The sequence below is a fragment of the Ostrinia nubilalis genome, chromosome 13 (assembly GCF_963855985.1).
Source record: "Ostrinia nubilalis chromosome 13, ilOstNubi1.1, whole genome shotgun sequence".
Classification (NCBI taxonomy): Eukaryota; Metazoa; Arthropoda; class Insecta; order Lepidoptera; family Crambidae; genus Ostrinia; species Ostrinia nubilalis.
Genome location: NC_087100.1, coordinates 15,598,370 through 15,616,272, shown reverse-complemented (window position 1 = coordinate 15,616,272; position 17,903 = coordinate 15,598,370). Strand labels below are relative to the sequence as shown.

At 41.4% G+C, this 17,903-nt stretch overlaps 1 protein-coding gene and 1 non-coding gene across 3 annotated transcripts; one reads left to right on the top strand and one right to left on the bottom strand.

Moving 5' to 3' along the window:
* Positions 1–76: 76 nt before the first annotated feature.
* LOC135077756 (uncharacterized Golgi apparatus membrane protein-like protein CG5021) lies at positions 77–17,449 on the top strand. Of its 2 annotated transcripts, none has more exons than XM_063972328.1 (6): positions 77–268; positions 10,429–10,493; positions 11,488–11,642; positions 12,085–12,164; positions 13,483–13,596; positions 14,922–17,449. In XM_063972328.1, the coding sequence occupies exons 1-6, from the start codon at positions 239–241 to the stop codon at positions 15,108–15,110; spliced, it is 633 nt and encodes a 210-aa protein (XP_063828398.1). In that variant the 5' UTR covers positions 77–238; the 3' UTR covers positions 15,111–17,449. The 2 variants fall into 2 exon arrangements, with proteins under 2 accessions (XP_063828398.1, XP_063828397.1); XM_063972327.1 differs by having other exon boundaries at positions 10,414–10,493.
* A 360-nt stretch (positions 17,450–17,809) lies between these two features.
* Trnai-uau (transfer RNA isoleucine (anticodon UAU)) lies at positions 17,810–17,903 on the bottom strand. The gene is made up of 2 exons: positions 17,866–17,903; positions 17,810–17,845 (listed from the first exon to the last, which is right to left on the bottom strand). It is a non-coding gene; the product is annotated as a tRNA-Ile (tRNA).

The window sequence follows — 17,903 nt, the reverse complement described above, 5'->3', positions numbered from 1 at the left end:
AAGTTTCCGCACCCTGGCTTCAATGGTTAAATTTCAAAACGAAAACGTCACTTGTCAACAATGTCACATCTGTCACATCACATTTGATGAAACGTCAGCGAATTCCATTAAAAATAATTGTGAATTGTGTGATTCAGAATAGATTTTTGAGTTTATCTAGAGAAAATACATTGTAATTACTGATTTGAACTACTTTAAACAATAAAGCTAAGTTTTATACTTGAGTTATAGTGAAGAAATGAATAATCCAAACATGAATTCGGCAACTGTGAGTATTGTTATTTTAGAACATAACTGCGGAAAAATACGATGAAATGGCTTAAAAATAACGAAATATTCGCCTTAATTGCGCTATAATAAGCGTTTTAACAGCATAATCCATTATCATGATAATTTACACAAAGTAAATTGAAAGATCATATTTTGAATTTCTCCCAAGGCGCAGGTGTTAATTTTATCCCATACTTTTTATCGTTAGCTGATTATAATTTGCTGTATTGATTGCAACGAAACTCTTAATATACAAACGCGCACATGCAGTAGTTTAACAAATCAATCAGTTGGTATGGACCATCACAGACAGTTTTAAGCTGTTTCTAATGAGACCTTGTATTCTAACATATTGTACCACATGGTTCAGCAATAAAACTGCACTAAAGCAGATATTTGATGTTGTATTATTTAATATTTAGTCTCAACTGTCTTGCCTGTTTCTTGCCTAAGACCCATTTCTTACAAAATATTTTTCCATACCTAGCAGTCTCTTAGACTAGAAAAACTTAGAGACAGTTCTGTTTACCTAATCACTCATACCTAATGCTTGCTGCATATTCCTTACCTAATTTACTGTCTGTGGCTGAGCTACATCTTTTGATTCTTAATGTGTGCTTGAAAACATACAATAATAATGTTTTGAAGCCTATTTAATTAAAAAGTAAAGCTATCTTAACTAGAATATTTTGAGGACTTCTAGAAGACTGTCAAGTCATACATATTATTTATTAATGAAGAAATCATCACTTTATAGTAGTAGTTTGAATGCTGTAGAAAAAGTTATAATAGTGCGCAAATTAGTACTTTATTTTTTTTTTTACTTTAGTTAGATTTGCAGTTAAAGAAATATACCTATTCTAAGTGAGAATCACTGTGTTACAATGTGCCATCAAAGATTATAAGAATTTCAATATTTAGACTATTTAGACTAGGTATCTATCATTATCTTGGATAGATTCACTCTTAAATTCAATTAAATTTTAAACTTATCTATTCAATACAAATTACATTTTATTCAATATCATCAGTTTTACATTTTCTCAGATTAAGATTGAATGGATGAATAACAGTCACCTTGATACTAAAAATAACAACAATTCAATGCTTCAATGAGAGCAATTTGTCATTTAAACCCTAGTCGTCCTGCACACACTATGTGAACTTTGTACGACCAGCGTTGTGTTGTGTAGGTCAAGAAGGACACGTTCTTTGCATCTATATGAATTGTCAGGGTAAATATTACTTTGTTAGTACACTGGACATGTGTGGAAAGTTAAATTAGTTTTCAGAACTTCTTAAAAAAGTTAACCACTATCATAGCTCATAATACTAAAAACAACAGTTAATTTAGTCACCCACCACACCCAAGTGTCTTGAGTTGAGATTGTGTTTTTATAATCATAGTGTTCTGTAGTAACAATCAATGCTAATCTAATTTTGACTGTTCATACAAAATTCTCAATCGATTAGTAGTCCAAACTACCCTAAAAATTATACTCGACGCAAAAACTCGTGGCAGGCGGGGCTATAAGTAATTTTTGAAACAGAGATGCACACTCGCTAATATTCTTTTTGTAACTAATATCACAGAATAATAATAAGTACTCTAATATTATAAATGTGAAAGTTTGGATGTCTGGATTTTTGTTACTCTTTCACGCAAAAACTACTGAACGGATTTTGATGAAACTTTACAGTATTATTGTTTATAACCTAGAATAACATATAGTATAGCGCGCGATGTTTTACCGCGAACTAGGAGTACTGTGCCTAACGCCACTGCCACTAGCCCGCTCCGCCGCTCGCCCCGCCTACGCACACCGCGCTCATAAACTCCGGCGCCCCTCGTCGGCCAGTCCGTCTCAGAAAGGCAAACGGTGCGCGCGTCACGAGCCGCGGGGCCGCACAGTAGTTTGATTTTAAAAAAAGGTGGACATACGATCGAAAGTCATAATTTCACCGAAACAAAAATTGTTTTGGATAGCATTTTGAATGCTGATCAACATTTGTCATTATGCATTTTTCGATAAAACGAGCCTTTCATGCTTAAAAAAAATATGACAAGAAAATTTGTATGGAGAAAAATCTTTTTTATTTTTTTTCTGGCTACTGTTGCAAACTGTAGCGGTCAAACCTTATGTAGTCGTAAGTACCTATGGTGCCTAACATTACTACATAAATACTTTTTGCGGGCACGCGCGGCCAAGCGAGTAATGGACATGCAAAATTTTAAATATTTTTATTTATTCATTATTGATTTTAATGCACTTAAAGTAATTATTAATAGATAAATATACTTAGTCTAACTTACTACAGCCTCCTATTACCTCATTTCACGCTAAAACCTTTCAAACTAGAACCTAAGTTTGTAGGTACTAGGTAGTCTAAGTTGTTTTTATGGTCATTATAATACCTATTCACTACTGGTCTACTGGTTATCGTGTAAGATAGATTAGGTAGATATCAACCCTTTACCGCGGTATATACCTACTTCTTGGCACTTATAATACCGACATACATGATTAAAAAAAGTCTTCAAGCAAGAACCCTTGACTTCAATGCTTATGAAAGATTTTTTAACATTCTAGAGTAGTCCTGAATAGATCCTTAAATCATTTTGACTGTCATAATCGATTACAGTAGGTAGTGGATTCAGTAAGGGTTTCAAACCATATAGTAAACAATACATTTTTTAGGCTCTCCATTCAGTTAGTCAAATAATTCCATCACAAATGGAAATATCCGTAACCCTCTTCTACACATTATTCATCATCCATCATCATTTCAACCATAGAACGTCCACTGCTGAACATAGGCCTCCCCCAATGATTTCCACAATGGCCGCTTGGTGGTGCCCTGCATCCAGCGCCTTCCTGCTACCTTTATGAGGTCGTCGGTCCACCTTGTGGGTGGACGTCCTACGCTGCGCTTTCCGGTACGTGGCCTCCACTCCAGAACCTTGCTGCCCCATCGGCCATTAGTTCTGCGTACTATGTGACCTGCCCATTGTCACTTTAGCTTGCTAATCCGTTGGGCTATGTCAACGACTTTGGTTCGTTTACGGATCTCCTCCTCATTTCTGATTCGATCTTGTAAAGAAACACCGAGCATAGCCCTCTCCATAGCACGTTGTGCAATTTTGAGCTTATTTATAAGGCCTATATTGAGAGGCCACGTTTCCGAGCCGTATTGCCACACATTATTGCAGATCCATTATGTACACCTCTCCTATAGTTTTATATGCCAGCTAACGTACACAAAAACTGCTGTTACATGATGCAGATAATGTGATAACATTTTGGTGTACTGCAAACCTGCCTATTGGATTCTTTCGGAAAAAGTAAGTATGTGAGTGACTTTGATTATTTTAAACACTCTGATCAAAATAAGTGAAATAGGCTAAAATATCTTTTTTTGATTGTTTTTCGAATGAAGATAATAATTGAAGACATGAATGGAAGAAGGTGATAAATGTCGGATTTCAGATTTTTCTCAGTTCGATGATTGGGTAAAGGTATGCTTTATGCTTTATGTTTGAGGCTACTTATAAAGGTGTTATGTACGTTATCTTTTTAGACGAAGGGAAAGAAACTTACACCTCTTTAAAGGAGCCAAAAAAAAAAGAATATTTTTGCGAAAGTATAAGACTATTCAACAGAAGAACTGGAAATTATAGTTCCGCTACCTACTGTAATCGATTATGACAGTCAAAATGATTTAAGGATCTATTCAGGACTACTCTAGAATGTTAAACAATCTTTCATAAGCATTGAAGTCAAGGGTTCTTGCTTGAAGACTTTTTTTATCATGTATGTCGGTATTATAAGTGCCAAGAAGTAGGTATATACCGCGGTAAAGGGTTGATATCTACCTAATCTATCTTACACGATAACCAGTAGACCAGTAGTGAATATTATAATGACAATAAAAACAACTTAGACTACCTAGTACCTACAAACTTAGGTTCTAGTTTGAAAGGTTTTAGCGTGAAATGAGGTAATAGGGGGCTGTAGTAAGTTAGACTAAGTATATTTATCTATTAATAATTACTTTAAGTGCATTAAAATCAATAATGAATAAATAAAAATATTTAAAATTTTGCATGTCCATTACTCGCTTGGCCGCGCGTGCCCGCAAAAAGTATTTATGTAGTAATGTTAGGCACCATAGGTACTTACGACTACATAAGGTTTGACCGCTACAGTTTGCAACAGTAGCCAGAAAAAAAATAAAAAAGATTTTTCTCCATACAAATTTTCTTGTCATATTTTTTTTAAGCATGAAAGGCTCGTTTTATCGAAAAATGCATAATGACAAATGTTGATCAGCATTCAAAATGCTATCCAAAACAATTTTTGTTTCGGTGAAATTATGACTTTCGATCGTATGTCCACCTATTTTTAAAATCAAACTACTGTGGGCCGGCGCGCTTTGTTTCTCACTGTTATTTTGTCTTTTCTGCTTTGTAATTTGTAAATCTACTTGTGTCACGTTTATAATATTGTCTTTAGTGAATAAACCATTTAAACCTACTTATACGCCTATAAATGGCGCATCCAACGAGTGGCTTCGAACTGTGAATTGAACTGTGTTGTGAACTTGTAAAAACTTTACGAACATTATTAACTGTTTACATCTTTCCACTGAGAAGTCAGTCTAGTGCAAGTGTGCGTTTATCAGGCTCGACTTACATTATCCAGTGCACGTAAGAGTTTTGTACAGACTGTGACATTAACTGTTATTGTTTTATAGTGTGTATATAGTAGGTTAGTTAGACTAGAGACCAAGTGACTTTTGTAAATCTTTTGTACATAAACATAAACATTAAGTGAAACTGTGAGTCTGTGAAACAAACAATGCTTGCTTGCAAGTTTCAGCGCGTAAGTACCTCGTACGTCGGTCGACGCTAGGTTCGTCCGGTACAGGCGTGACTGTGACGTCACGCGAGTCATCGTCGCGCAACCTGCTCGCTCAGGCGCGCTTCGTCCGGTACAGGCGTGATTGTGCATGTTAACCGTCGACGTCTTCGGCCGCCGCGAGTGATTTTGAGCGTGTTTTGGACAAGTTAGCTCGCAGTGACTATTTGATTTTCTAAACGCATAAACAATTTTAAAGTAATGGTGCTAACGCGTTCGCGTGCAAACAGTATGAACCGAAGTGCTTCTACTACCGCCACGTCGGCGGATGTGGCTTCGCCACCGCTGCCTCGGCAGGACTATAGTCCGCCAGGCGCTGCTGCCGCGACGTTGGAGGGCATGCACGAGCCTTCTTATGGGGCAACCGCTACTGTTGCCGCGCCTCCTGCTGCTGCTGCGGGGTCAGTGACCCTAACCAACGAGCAGTTCGAGTTCTTAATCAGTAGGTTGACGCGTGATCCTGTGAGTACAACACCTTATTCTGGCAATTTTGCGAAGTGTACTGCGCGGTTTGACGGAGAAAAGTCAAGCGACGTGCGCACGTTTATTGATGCCATTACCACATACAAAGAGTGTGTAGGTATGGAGGAGGGCATAGCTCTCAGAGGCCTGCCTATATTGTTAACCGGCCTAGCTGCGACATGGTGGCTTGGTGTGAAATCCACTGTACATTCGTGGGCACAAGCAGTAGAGCTGCTTCAGCAAACTTTTGGTCCACGCTTACCTCCATACAAATTATACAGGCAGATATTTAGCAGAGAACAAGGCAATAATGAATCGACGGATGTTTTTGTCTGTAACCTTCGGGCGCTGTTCGCTCAGTTGCCGCCACGTTCGTTGAGCGAAGAGGTACAACTTGATATGGTCTATGGATTGTTGCATCAACGCATTAGGGAGAAGGTTCCTCGTACCATGTTTTGCACATTTGGCGAATTATTGAGCGAAACCCGCCGAGTAGAGGACCTTGTAGATGAGATTCGTCCAACAGTCTCAATTAATAGACCATCATCATCATCCACATCAGCAACACATCCTGATTTGCCTCCTTTGACGGAAAGCAAACGCCGTCCACACTGTGCGTATTGCAAGCAATACGGTCACTTGAAGGAGGATTGTCGACGGCTTGCCACCCGGCAGCACTCTACCGACACTTCGGATAGGAGTCAACGACCCGGCCCTAAACCTGGGCCGTCCTCAGCGCTGACGTCGCCGCCTATTTCGTGTTTCGGGTGCGGCACTCCCGGTGTAGTGCGTTCAAAGTGTGCTAAGTGCTCAAGTTCAGTGCCTAAATCAGTGAAATCAGAGACAGTTTTTCAATCTATTGATGTTACAAAAGGTCTTGATTCACGCATGCGACCTGTAATTGACATTAAAGTGTTCGGTGAAATAGGACAAGTACTTGTAGATACAGGTGCCAAACATTCAATCGGTAGTAAAAGCCTAAGAAATCACTTAACAAATAATGGTCAATGTTTTGAAAGCATTCTGGCTGAACTAAAATTTGCCGATGGGCGTATTTGTACTAATTATGTTGATGTGGCCACGGTCAACGTTACAGTGTTAAACATAGTACTCCCAGTGAAATTTGTGATGTTGCCTGATGCAACTGAGAGTTTGCTAGGTATGAACTTTATTAAAGACATTGGCATGATACTTGACTTCAATGAGGGTACGTATTCTATTCGGAATGTACGTACAATTTTTCCGATGATATTTGAGAAAAATACAACATCTCAACAGGTATGCAGCTCGTCGTTAGGTCTTCGCGAGGATGAGGGCACTAATTTGGGTCCGGGTGACCGGAGCAGATTATCTGAACTCCTTAGTGTCAATGAAGATATCTTCAAACCAGGGGGAGGACCGACGAGTTTAGCTGTTCATCGCATTGATACGGGAAATGCGCTTCCTATTTCAGGCCCGCCTTATAGAGTATCACCTGCTAAGAAGGAGATAATACGGGCTGAAATTGACAAAATGCTGGAACTAGAAATTATAGAGGAAGCAGAGTCCGAATGGGCTTCTCCGGTGGTACTAGTGCCGAAAAAGAACGGTGAGACTCGATTTTGCGTCGATTACAGAAAATTAAATGCGGTGACTCGTACTGATAAATATCCGCTTCCCGTAATCGACGACATTTTAGCTACTGCCAAAAGCAATTGCGTTATGTCCACCATAGATTTAAAAGCTGGATATTGGCAGGTAGAAGTAGCTCCTGAAGACAGACACAAAACTGCTTTTGTTTCACCATTTGGAACGTTTCAGTTTCGACGCATGCCGTTTGGCTTGAAAAACTCACCGTCGACGTTTCAAAGATTAATGGACCGTTTCCGTTCGGGCTTAAACGACATTCGCAATAGTGGATCAAAAGGCATGACAGTCGTGGCATATCTTGACGATATTTTAGTTATCTCGGACGACCTTGACTCTCATTTGCGTGACCTGCAGCTGGTTTTCGACCGTCTTCGTCTGTTTAATCTGAAAGCCAACAGAGAAAAGTGTGTTTTTGCCAGAGAAAGGGTAACATACTTAGGACATGTAATTACCACTAAAGGTATCGAACCGGATCCCATGAAAATCCAAGCTATACAAGAAATGAAGCCTCCTACGAATTTAAAAGAATTGCGGACTTTCCTGCAAACCTGTGCGTGGTTTCGGAAATTTATTCCAAGATTTTCAGAAATCGCACAACCTTTGTCCGATTTAACCAAGAAAAATAAACCATGGAAATGGGAAGCGAGAGAGACTGCAGCCCATGAAGCTCTTAAGAAGAGTCTTTCATCAAGTCCAATCTTACGACAACCAGACTTTGATGAACCTTTTATTCTGCGTACAGACGCCAGTGCCTATGCACTTGGTGCAGTATTAATGCAAGGTCCAACTCCAATGTCTGAGAAGCCTATTGAATATGCCAGTAGGTTATTATCGTCAGCCGAGCGAAATTACTCGACCACTGAAAGGGAAGCATTGGCTGTGGTATGGGCCCTTGAGAAGTTTCGAGGTTACCTCGAAGGTGCCCAAGTTCGCATTGCGACAGACCACCAACCTTTAAAGTGGCTGCTGTCTTTGAAAACCCCAAGCGGGCGACTGGCCCGATGGGCTCTGAAGATTCAAGCTTTTAACCTTGATGTTGAATATACTCCAGGAAAAGTGAATGTAGTAGCAGATACTCTTAGCCGCCCTGTGTGTTCTGAACTCGAAACTGACGACGACACCACTTGTGATATCTGTCCAGTGTCCATTGATCTACCTCACCGTAGTTCTGAAGAATTACGTAAGTTACAACTGGAAGATCCGGAAGTTCAGAAAATCCTTTTGGACTTTGAAAATAATGACGACTCTTCTAAATGGACGGATCGAGGTTATTATCTATCACAAGGAGTTCTTTTTCGTTTTGATCCAGATGGAGAATCTGAGGAACCACAATTGGTAGTACCAGAATGTATGCGTGCAGAAATTATGAAAGAACTGCACGATGCTCCTACAGCTGGACATTTAGGCTTAGAGCGCACATTGAAGAAAATCAAGGAAAGATTTTATTTTCCCAATATGCGGCAATACGTATTTAAATACCTCAAATCGTGTGACCTTTGTCAGAAATTTAAGCCGACTAATCTTAAACCTGCTGGTCTTCTGCAGACACCCGGCCTACAACAACGCTTTGAAGTCCTCGCCATGGATTTGTTTGGTCCTTTGCCTGAAGGCAGCAAGGGTGAAAAGTGGATATTTTTGGTGGAAGACACAGCGAGTCGATGGGTTGAACTTTTCCCCTTAGCCGAAGCTACTGCTGAAAACTGTGCCAAAATATTGATTGAAGAAATTTTCTTGAGATATGGATTTGCACGCAGAATCATCTCTGACAATGGCACCCAGTTCGTATCGGCGGTCATGCAGAAAGCAATGCATGTCTTGGGAGTTCAACAGAATTTAATACCAGTGTACCATCCTGAGGCCAATCCCGCTGAACGGAAGAACCGCGAGATGAAGCAAATGTTGGCAATTTTAATTGATCCCGAGCATCGTCGTTGGCCGGAAGCATTGCCAGCAGTCCAATTCGCGTTAAATACTGCTCCTAACCAAGGTACTGGTCATACCGCCGCATATCTAACTTTTGCACGTGAGTTTCGATCTCCAATCGAAATTAATAATGATCTGCGAGCCGTCGTAAATCAAGAAAATTATGTGCCTCAGATTACACCCTACCTAGAAGATTTTGTACGTCGCCTACAAGATGTAAAATGGCGAGTTGAACACCAGCAAGATCTTCGCAAGGATGCTGCGGATAAGAACCGACGAACTGGACCCATCTACAACGAAGGAGACCTCGTTCTTATAGAAAGTCATCGCCTTAGTCAGGCAGCAAAAGGATTTACGAGTAAATTTGCTCCTAGGCGCGAAGGTCCCTATCGTATTTCAAAAGTAGTTTCACCTACCACCTATGAAATTGTAGATAGAGATAGTAACCCTCGAGGGAAGTATCATGCCAGTCTACTCACACCTTATATCGGTGATTCGAATACCGCAATCGTGCACGGCCGTAAGAGGGGAAGACCGCGGCGTAAAGTACCGGTTGCCAAGCCATCCTCGATGTCTTCTGATGGCTTGGAGGGGGAGGATATAGCGCGCGATGTTTTACCGCGAACTAGGAGTACTGTGCCTAACGCCACTGCCACTAGCCCGCTCCGCCGCTCGCCCCGCCTACGCACACCGCGCTCATAAACTCCGGCGCCCCTCGTCGGCCAGTCCGTCTCAGAAAGGCAAACGGTGCGCGCGTCACGAGCCGCGGGGCCGGCGCGCTTTGTTTCTCACTGTTATTTTGTCTTTTCTGCTTTGTAATTTGTAAATCTACTTGTGTCACGTTTATAATATTGTCTTTAGTGAATAAACCATTTAAACCTACTTATACGCCTATAATAGGCTATAATTATATCTGTGACAAACGAAATTTCACGCAGGTGAAGCCGCGGGCAAAAGCTAGTATTCAATAATATTAGGTATTAGAAACAAAACTTTGCCTGCCTCTCTGTGACGTCACCCATAACCAGTGTGAGAGCGAGAAAAAACGTCATGCCCTGTTTTTATAATACATCGCCTGCCACGAGTCTGCGGCGCCGAGTATTGCTTTAGTTTTGATAGACCGCGCGCCCGCTCGTAGCGTTAGCGTTTGTGTTGCGTTTGCGTTGCGTTTGCTTTGCACGGCTTGCTGACGGAGCGACGGTACTTACAGCCCGGCGTGCCGCAGGTGCCGCTGCTCGACGACGACACGCTGGCCTTCGGCGAGGAAGACAACGCCAACAAGCAGTTCGTGTGAGTACTACACTACTTACTAACGGGACTATTCCCACCTCTCGTTCCCACCGCTGCAACTCCTGTGTAGCCAGGATCTACAGCTTGACCGCCAATAAAAACCCAATCAGTGAAGGCCAAGTCCCAGAGTATAGTAAGACTAGGCGCAGACCATAAAAAATGGCGGTCAAGATTAGCCTAAGGCGCAGACCACCGACTTTTAGCTGGCCGATAGTTGGGTCGGGCTGTTAATCAGTATGGTATCGGCCGATTATTCATACAGATTAAAATCGGGTCCAACTATCGGCCGACTAAAAGTTGGCGGTCTGCGCCTAGGCTTAGATTCTGGCCACACAGTGGCCACATACATACGCGATACATGAAGCCACTGACATTCGCTCTAGGTATCATTTGTGACTTACTTACTGACTACGCGGTGACATGTCCGCCTTACTACTATAACATCGTATCTCAGTCCTTAGACGCAGTGAGACGGCGGAGACGAAGTCAGAGGAGACAAGACGTGCTATGAGCAACCAATAGGAACTTTGTTACTTTACCCATTTCGTCTCCATTCGACTCAGTGGTAACGGTTGAGTACAACAGAGACGTGCGGTGTTATTTCCGTATAAAATACACCGAAATTCCCCGAATGGAGTGGAATGGGGAACGAATAGACCCTCGCTCCGCTCCCCTTTGGCGTAAATAGCTTGCTTTCCTTCTGGTGCATAAGGTCCATAGTGGCATTACGTCTACAGTATCATTTCGTCGTTTCATCCATGAAGACGCGCCCCACCAATTTTATGTGTCGAGGTCGCGCGGGATGCGGGGAGTTTGATCTGAGCAAACTTCATTATTGTAGTGTGCGTGTGCACGGATGATTTAGCGTGTACCGATAAGTGATAAAACACTCAAACATTAGCGGAAGAATGGTGGTGGGGCGCGTCTTCGTGGATGAAACGATCTATATCTTGCTTTGGTAGTAAGTCCTAGCTTACCGAGCACCAACTTGCAGGCACCCGTACATCGTGTTCTTCCACCTGGTGTTCCGGTGCTCGGCGGTGGTGGTGTACATGCTGTGCGATTGGTTCTCCGACTCCTTCATCGCCAGCTTCGTGCTAGTCGTGCTGCTGCTCTCCGCAGACTTCTGGACCGTCAAGAACATCACGGGTGAGCCCATTGCCATTTTGAATGCGGTCCATAGACAGTATGCCGTCATCATCATCATTTCACCCACAGGATGTCCACTGTTGAATTGGTAAGCCTGTATCCAGCGCCATCCAGCTACCTTTATGAGGTCATCGGTCCACCTTGAGGGTGGACGTCCCATGCTGTCGACGTGCCGTCAAGTTTGCCATTCCTGCGCTAGGAGTTCCTGCTAAGTTTTGAGTCGGAAAGAGAACAATAACTTGATTGCAGTATTGTATGGCATAATGAATGCCTCGACCAGTTAGTTTCAGACTTATAACCTCAGCATAGCATAGGAAATTTTCCTACATGAACTAATGTAGTGTGTAATGTAGCAATAGCCACACAACAATGTAGAGAATAAGTAGTGTTGTACGATATTTTGATATCGATTTATAAAGAAATTGTGTGATGTCACTTGCAGGTCGACTGCTGGTGGGCCTTCGGTGGTGGAACTACGTGGATGACGCCGGAAAGTCGCATTGGGTATTCGAATCTAAACAGGTTAGTATAACAGCATTTTATGTTAACCTTTCGGTCTAGAGAGCCTACTAGATTTTCGTTTCAAAAACTCTCTCTTTGACAAAATTTTAAAGGAAATTGAAAATGATTTAGGTTTTTAGAGCTGGAAGCAAGAGCTGGTGCTCTTCTAATTAAACTGTGTCTTGGAAATATCGATTGATTTTAACTATCCATCTTCTTGTCGTGTCGACAACAAACCTACACAGTGTCAGCCCAAAACTCTGCTACAAGAGTGGCGTTGTCTTGTCAGTAGCAATCATTCAATCTTCCTGAGTGCAGTTTTTTTTTGGCACGCAGAGCGCATCATGTGCTTCATAGATTGGGGAACACCACCACACTTGCACTTCAAGTTTTAAGCATCTGAGAATCCCCCTGAGCAGTTAACTACCCATTTAAATATGACAAAAGTAAAGTATAGATCGTTTCATCCACGAATACGCGCCCCACCATTCTTCCGTTAATGTCTAAGTGTTATCGGTACACGCTAAATTATCGATGAGTGCACACGCACACTACAATAATGACGCTTGGGTTGCTCGGATCAAACTCCCGGCGACCCGCGCTTCTCTCGACCAAAAATTGGTGGGGCGCGTCATCATGGATGAAACGATCTAAATGGTGCGTCCAGACTTCGCGAATGGGCTCGCGCGGCAAATTTCAACATCCTGCTCACTCAAGAGCAGAGTGAGCAGGATGACTAGCGTGCCGTGCGAGCCCGTTCGCCCAGTGTGGACGCACCATAATAGTAGTACCAGGCCTGTTCATCTCCGCGAGTTTACATCGAAAACAAAACACGCACGATGGCCCACCTACAGGATACTATTCGACAAGGCCTCACATACGAGCGAACATTGACTCACACACGCGTATTCTTGTGTATGATGGGAGAAAATAAAGAAAATGGTGTACTAAATACTGTGCAGTATTTAACTGCCTAAATAATAATAAAAACAGAGAAAGTACTTTTTTAAGTTGCCTCAAGACACTGAGAGGCAAATAAGTAGTTAATATTATTCATGATAATTCATGCTAAATCATGTATTTCCTCCGCCATTTTCCGCAGTTTGGCACCTCACGTCACATCATTTTACCGAAGTCAGCCCTATAGCTTCGGCGCAGTGCCGATCACTGATGTTTGTCAACAAAATGGTGCTTGACTCTTGAGACAGGCTAAATTACACCATATTGTTAATGGCATTGAGCATACATTTTTTTAAATACCTTCGCGAAGTTAAACTTCTGTACGTAGTACTTATTATTATTCTGTGGTACAATGAGTAAAGTAAGTGGCGTGGTGTAGAGCCGAGTGAACGCCAACGAGTCGCGGCTGTTCTGGCTGGGGCTGGTGCTGTGCCCGCTGGTGTGGGCCCTCTTCTTCGTCGTCTGCCTCTTCCGCCTCAAGTTCGAGTGGATGGTGAGTGACACTGACCATCACTATCATTTCAGACAAAATAAAAAATCAAAATCAAAATTATCTTTATTTGTTTAGACTAATTAAATTAGTTCTTGCAAATCGTCAAATGCTCTTAAGGAGCCTATACATGTCTCATTCTTTTTTTGCCCTACCAGCGCTTCGAGACAAACATTTGGCAAGTGCTGAGAAGAAGCGCCGCAACAAACTCAGTCACCACTGTCTGCCGGTTTAAAAATATAAAAAAATATAAAAAAGTAGGAAGTTACATACATTCAGAAGCAAGTTACTTACCACGCGCTCCCGTTGATAGAAGGTGGCCTTTAAGACGCCCATCTAGCACGAGACCGCGTGGCAGTTTTGAATAGACAGGATATAAAGTGGTCTTACATCTCATCAGCATTTCAGCCACAGGACGTGCTGAACTAAAGTCGGGTCTCCAGCGCGTGTTTGTCCATTCAACATGAATTTTGTTGAATGTTGTCATTTTTTTGTTGATTGTTTAAGGCGCTGGAGACTTTAAGCCTCCTCCAATGATTTCCAGATTAGCCGGTTGGCAGTGGCCTGCATCCAGCGCCTTCCTGCAACCTCTATACTTTATAAGGTCATCTGTCCACCTTGTGGGCAGAAGTCCCACGCTGTACTTTGCCGGTACAGAACATCTACAGCTAAAGGACATCAGCTAGACAGACCTTCTTCCCAAGGATTCCCACAAAGACTGGTCCTGCGCTGTCTGCATCCAGGTGCCGCGTCTGAAAGAATCAGAAAGTTCTTGACCCGAAAACGCTATGAGAGCAGCAGGCCAGGCAACAGATCCGGTGAAAGTCGCGGAAAACACCTGGATATTGCCTACCTAATCAATAATGTCTGCTATTGTTAGTTTTTACCATAAATAGAAGAGACACCCAGGCCAGCAACGTGTTGGCTAAATTCTCCATTTGTCTCTGCGGGTGTTTCTGCAGTGAATACCTGATGATGATGCTTCATCATCATGCACAGTAAAAACACAATCTTCTTCAACTCATTTGTAGGGCTTAAAGTGTTTCATTGGACAATAAAATTGTCAGTTAGGCTTTAGTAAATAATCACTGGAAACGTTCCACTTTGTAATTTATACTATAGTTGTGTTGTTCTAATTAATTTCGTTGCGGGTCCAATGACACTAACTTTCCCCCGGGACAAACTTGACCTTCACTGGTTGGGTTTTTATGGCGGTCAAGCTGTTTACCTGGCTACACAGGAGTTGCAGCGGTGGGAACGAGAGGTGGGAATAGTCCCGTTCCTTAATAAAGCCGCTGATTTGAACCACCATTCATCATCATTTCCAGTTGCTGGTGCTGATTGCCCTGACCCTCACAGGAGCGAACCTGTTAGGCTACATCAAGTGCAAGTTCGGAGCCAAGGAGAACCTCAAGTCGGCCACCACGGACTTCGTGAAGAAACAGCTGTTCCAGGGCGCTTCGTCGCTCTTCACGCAGCCAGCCCCGCCCACCACAGCCAATACGGGCGTCATATAAGCTTGCCACGCCCCCTTATTAGAACAGGAGAACTATGCGCGTTTTCACCATCAATCCCTAATATTTAAGTGACCCATATGGTAACACATAACAGGCATTTTAATTTTTATGTGACCCATATGAAAACAAAATTCATAATATTGTGTTACCATAGAGGTCACTAAAAATTGGGGATTAATGGTAAAAACGGGCAATAGAGTTCTTTTTTAGGGAGGGACTGGCCCCTGACATTGCATGTCACGGTGTTCGCGATTAAGGCTTCCACAGACCAAACGCGGGGCAGTAGCAGCGCAGATTGAATGCGGGCCCGCGCAAGTTGTAATACAAGAAACTCTTTGAAGTGTGTCACACTTTTGAACGTGGGCCCGCACTCCAACCGCGCCGCACTGCAACTGCCGAACGACAAACCAGGCGGCACGAACGCGGGCCCGCGCTGTTGTATTACTATGGCGGCCATATTAGCATGTCACACCGGACGCAGGGCGATAGCAGCGCGTTGAAAGCGGTTTTCGAATACATATTTAAATTTTTGACAACCGCCCGCGTTGAAACTGCGCTGCTTTCAATGTGCCTCAGCCGCGCTGCAACTGACCCGCACTGCTTCTGACCCGCGTTTGGTCTGTGGAAGCCTTTATGCCCGTTTTCGCCATCAATCCCTAATTTTTAAGTGACCCCTACGGTAACACATAACAGGAGTTTTGTTTTCATGATGATGGTAGAAACGGGCATTAGAGTTCTTTTTAGGGGGGGCCTGGCCCCTGACATTGCATGTCATGGTGGTCGCGATTAATATCATAGCTCATGAGTTAGTAATATCCATGGTGGTACCGATAACAAAGAGAATTGTTGACCATACCACCAGGGGTATGGTACGGGGGTATGGTTAACAAGGAATGATAACGAATGCACTTGGTATTTCCTTAAGCAGAAATTTTAAATAAGTGTATTTAATTTACTACATTCCTGTTACTGAATTGAACTTAGTTATGTAAAACATATAAAACCGTTTGAATATAAGTAAGACTAACGTTATATTAAATTAAAGGTGTTTTTATAGTGATATTACATTTTTAGAAGGTTTTCTTAGTGTGTCGTATAGATAAGACGCATTTTTTGTTTAGTTATTTTACGTTATTGTGTCCGAGTCAGAATTTATTTGTTTTATTTAGTTAGTTTATTAACTACTTTACTTATATTCCTGTAAGGCTGTAAATTTGGAATTTGGCAATCTTGCTAACCACTAAATTAGAATCAGAAAGACAGAGTTTTATCATATCATTACAAGGTTGCCAAAATCTGTTCCGAGCGTTTATTATGTAGATATGTAGAATTTGAAAAAGTCTTTTATTCTTTCGGGCCGTACTCTTTCGTATTTTAGTTGTAAACCAAATTCTACGCGTCCGAAGTCGCGTAAAACTTGGTGATATTATAATTTAGATTAAATTATATTTAAGGGTTAATTTTAACATTTGATTAATTTTAATATCTTGACTTCACGTTATTCGTCCATTAACTATGTATTATACATCAATTTAACATCCTGCAAAAGCTAGCTGAATGACTATGTCACCAGTTCCTTTTATTTTCAGCTTAGAGAACTGTATAATTAATTTAGAATGAGCTTATAAATCGTGTTATCCTCAGAGAGTCAAGATTTAGTCTTAGTACTTAGGTAAGTTTTAGGGAGAACATTCGAAAACGAGGATGAGTCATGCGCCAACTAAGTATCGTTATAAAAAATTGCATGTCCCGGGAATCGAACACGTGGCTATGCACGTGGCAAGCGCTATAGCGCCACCTGATTGATCGGGCATGTTAGGTTTTAGTTACAAGTTAAATTAATTAAGTAATATTGTAGTAAGGTGTTGTTTTAGCCATTAGCCTTATGAAGTTATGATATGAGCTCGCACTTGTCATCAAAATTTTTACGAAAGTAAAGTTGAAAACCTAACGAATACAATCATATTAAAATTTTGTATAAATCTATCTACTTACGTGCTATAAAAGTACGTGAATCCTTGGATGGTGGCTAAAACAGAATCTTTTTATTCGTTAGCCACTAAACATTCAGGCTTACTGAATTAAATGTATCTTTAATATAAGAAATCAAGTTATTAGTATTTATTTATTGATTGCATTAATTATTGCACTATTGCCGGTGTCTGTATTGTTTGTATGATAAATTGGAAGGAATTTTAATGATAATTCACGTAAGATAAAAATTAAAATATGTATAAGAGAATTTATAATATTGAAAGGATTATTTTCTAATGTTGTAAATAAGTCTGCTATATATTCTTTTAAAATTAGTGTATTTAAATAAAATAATAAACTAAGAATTAATGTGTTTAATTTGTTAAGTATCACATATATTATAATAAGTATGTCTTCACTTCAATATGGATGTACTGTACAGGCACTGTCAACCCAATTTTTACTTGACGCAAAGGTTGACTGAGGGAGAATGCTCTATGCCTCTTTGAAATTAAGTTCGCCTTAAGTACTACATCAGTGATTGAGTGATCACAGTTCTAAAACAGTTGTTGTATTTTCTTAGCGATAGCACGTGATACATAGTTTTCACAACAGACGCAAAAATATCTTGTTTAGTGCTACTCAATTAACAACTACATCTGAAAAACAAAATGCAAAACCAGCCTATTTTGCCATGTATTTTTAATTTGCTTCTATCAAAAATATGCTCCAGGTGAGGCTCGAACTCACAACCCCGGCATTACTCACACGTACACTGTCTTATAAGTACCGTGCGCTAACCAATTGCGCCACTGGAGC